The 3,551-nt window shown below is 32.2% G+C and overlaps 1 protein-coding gene across 1 annotated transcript; it reads right to left on the bottom strand.

The window, feature by feature from the left end:
* Positions 1–257: 257 nt before the first annotated feature.
* LOC111088296 (mid1-interacting protein 1-like) lies at positions 258–3,551 on the bottom strand. Its single transcript, XM_022397992.1, has 2 exons — positions 3,525–3,551; positions 258–3,353 (listed from the first exon to the last, which is right to left on the bottom strand). Exon 2 carries the CDS (start codon positions 3,023–3,025, stop codon positions 2,375–2,377), a length of 651 nt encoding a protein of 216 aa, XP_022253700.1. The 5' UTR covers positions 3,026–3,353; positions 3,525–3,551; the 3' UTR covers positions 258–2,374.

Here is a 3,551-nt window from a genome sequence, read left to right on the forward strand (position 1 = left end):
TACACATATACGGACACAGACAACGAATCAACACCTAACCAATCAGAGCAACATTAATAGAAAAAACATAAAAGAAGCATTAATTATTTGTGAACTAAAACTTAATTTAAGTCAATACAGAGGTGCCTCCCTGTATGTTTTCTAAATTAAAACAAAATGCTCGCGCAATATTTCGTACAATAGACGAAAATTTACCTGATGAACACACGAGTAGTCAAAACGTTGTTATAAAGTTTAAAAAATAAAATACTCCACTGTAAAAGTTGTTTCTTCTGGGCATTTTTATTTATCAATCTAATCTGCCAATAGTAATACTAAACAATAGACATCGATTACGCGTCTTTTTTTACATGCTTTACATTGTCAGGACCGACTTGCATGAATATTTCTTTGTATATAACAAAAATTTATACCATTTTGTTAGACCAAGAACTTATTACAATAAATACAAGTATAATAGTTAATGTTTACTATAAAAACAAGAAATTTAACATGCGCGAAGATTATTTGCCTTTTACAAAGACTAATAAAATACAAGTTACTACGTTAAAGTTTTTCCTTCTAAAGTAAATACACGCAGATTTAGAAACTCAAAGTTTCTGAATAACGCACCAACAACAAAGTAATCCTCTCACTGCCTTCCAGGCTTAATAGTAATACATGAAAATCCTGCTAGAGAAATTCACATGAAAATCACGCTCCAAATAGACAGAAATACGTAATTATATTGTCTATTTTAGGGTTTTTATACCAAAGACTATACTGTTAATGTTATGGTGTGAACGCCTGTTCCAAGTTGATGTCACAATACGTTAGTGTTAGGCCTATTGCGTTCTCTTCAACAGATATGGCGGACATTGCGATTGAAATACAATATATACACTCGAAAAACCCTAAAGTGGCATAAAAATGTGGTGTTAAAAGGAAAAAAACAACTTAATACTAATGTCTTATGGCATGTGTAATTAAAGTCAGAGTTGGGTTTCGGGGGGAGGGAGAAAATGTTTCTACTCCTAAAATTTGTCTGCTTCCCCTCCCACATCACCTAACATTAACTAAAACGTTTAATTAAATCTACGGTGTTTTCAGTTACTCGGCGACCCCTACATAAGGGAAACCTGCCCAACAAAATATTATTCACAGTCTGTTTAGCCCTTAGACATTTTTTTTTGGGGGGGGGGGGTTATTCTACTTATCCTTTTTTTAAAAAAGTCTTCGCCTCTAAGCCTATTTGTCTGCCACTCTTTTGCATCCACACTTTAGAACAATAGCAGTGTTGTGATTTGAAGCTAAATGGTCTCCACTGTTTGAGTATTATTTTTCATGTTATAAAAAAAGTGAATATGATAAGCCTGTTACAAATTTAACAACAAAAATCCATTAAAGTTTATACAAATAAACATTCGCGAAATAGAACAGTGAACATTAAAATAATAGATAAACATTAGTTCAAAAAGCACTAAATTTCAAAATAACTTGGCGACATTCACCATTTCTCTCCATAAGCAACAACTCTAGACGTAACATCAATTCCTCAATCTTCCTCATCCAATAACAATAAAACATTAAAATGATAACGGCACAAAAACGTGGAGATTACCTGTAGTGCTAATTTTTCTGACAAATTAATTTCCTAACATTCCATTATAACACAAATATTAAATAGCCCAACACCGTTTAAACTACATTCTCAAATTCAACAGTGAATATTTACATAAACTAATTTACAAATTTCGTATTTAGACTAGAAGATAAAACATTTTTAGCTCGTTGAAATGTATCAGTTTAAATACAATCTCGGTTGACTAACTTATATATTTCAATTATAACTATACAGCACACGTTAAATTACGAGACAGCACAACTTTTGTAATTATGGTGTGAATTAATATCAAATGCATTATCGAGTGATAACTACACATTTTGGTACACAAGAAAACTTAATGTTACAGTCAAGTACTTAACACAAAAAGTAAGTTCACCCTCATCAGGAGATATCTAGATAAAACCCTAAGTTACCTATGTAATTGAATCCATATCAAACGTATTACTATTTATAGTACTACTTTAATTTTAAAATATCTTTTAATTTTATCACATCTGCCTTTGTTACCAATTACTGAATTAGTACATAACCTTTAAAATCCGTGTTTAAATAGCTTAAAACATAAACAGATAAGGATTTACAAAAAAAAAAAAAATCTTAACGAATTAATAACACTCGCATAAATAATTTAAACCAGTAAAATATTAGATCTATACAACACTTTCAACAGTAGAACCAGAACTTAAAAGTAACATTAATAGTATTACTAATAGCCTAAAAGAAAACTAATACTATTCAGATAGGCCTATAAATTGGGATAATGTAAACTTAACGAAAACAAACATCTACTTCTTCTTGATATCGTGATGATAAATAATCGGCCGAATCGGAAAATTGGTTTAAGATAGTTTGTAATCCTTGCAGGTGATAACGAAAAGAATTTGCTAAACGAACAATCTGGGCTCCTTCCAATCCCTTATTTTGCTCGTTAGCTAACCCTAACGTTAGACCTAAACTATTCATACAGTCACTATCACCTACACTGTCGGAATCGGATGTTGAAGAACCTGCGCTGCCGAGTGCGATGTTTTCTTGGGGATGAGATGGGGTTTCTACGATAGCCGACGATCGAACTTGCACTATACGATTAAGAGTAGGTGTGGGGTCGGTTATATTTACTAACGCTGGTCCCCATACCAACTCATTTTTCACATCATGCAGCAGTGAATATAAATTAGACATATCAATTTTTAAGAGTAGATCAATTGGTGATGAACACTTTTCCATGCTTACACCATTAGCCCCAACATCCATATCTTTAAGACGTGAAGGAAGAAGAATGGTTGAATCCATATTTTTTATAGATTTCACGAAACGATCCATAGCACTCACAACTGACTGTTCAGAAAATGAAAATCTATCACTGCCAACCCCATGACAGCTTCTTTGTAGATATTGTTTCCTATGATAACTTTGCATCTTAATTACGTTTTCTAAAACTAAATGCTAAGAATGAGATCCAGTGGATGCAGCACAAAACAAGAATGAATTTAGCGTAAAACGTTTAATTTAACTAGCTTCCAATTTTATAACAGTTCTTGCAAATTTCGTCTGGCTCGCCAAGATACTCACATCCGTAGGATATCCACACCCAATTCTTTCTACAACTTTCCACGAACCTATTTCATGCTTGACGTTTGCATGGATTTAGGCTTACAATCTATATACATATATATACTCCGACTCGTAGATTAGCTTCTTCTTTTTTCTACTTTCAACCCCAACACTTACTGTGATTGGTCATATCCTGAAATACAAACACGAAAAATATTGGATACTTTATATAATTAAACAAAACTGTTGTAAAATACTTAAATATTAACTGTGATTTTTGCCTGTGTAAAAGTAAAATAAACTACTTCTGTTTGTTTTTCAATATGCTAAAATAAAATAATAAAGCTCTTAAAAGTCATACTACCCCAAGACAAAAATGGTAGTGAACGTT

This window comes from Limulus polyphemus, unplaced genomic scaffold, assembly GCF_000517525.1.
Source record: "Limulus polyphemus unplaced genomic scaffold, Limulus_polyphemus-2.1.2 Scaffold3499, whole genome shotgun sequence".
Taxonomy (NCBI): domain Eukaryota; kingdom Metazoa; phylum Arthropoda; class Merostomata; order Xiphosura; family Limulidae; genus Limulus; species Limulus polyphemus.

What these genes read in the sequence shown, in the direction of transcription:
- LOC111088296 (XM_022397992.1), bottom strand. Translation starts at nt 3,025, where the DNA reads ATGCAAAGTTATCATAGGAAACAATATCTACAAAGAAGCTGTCATGGG.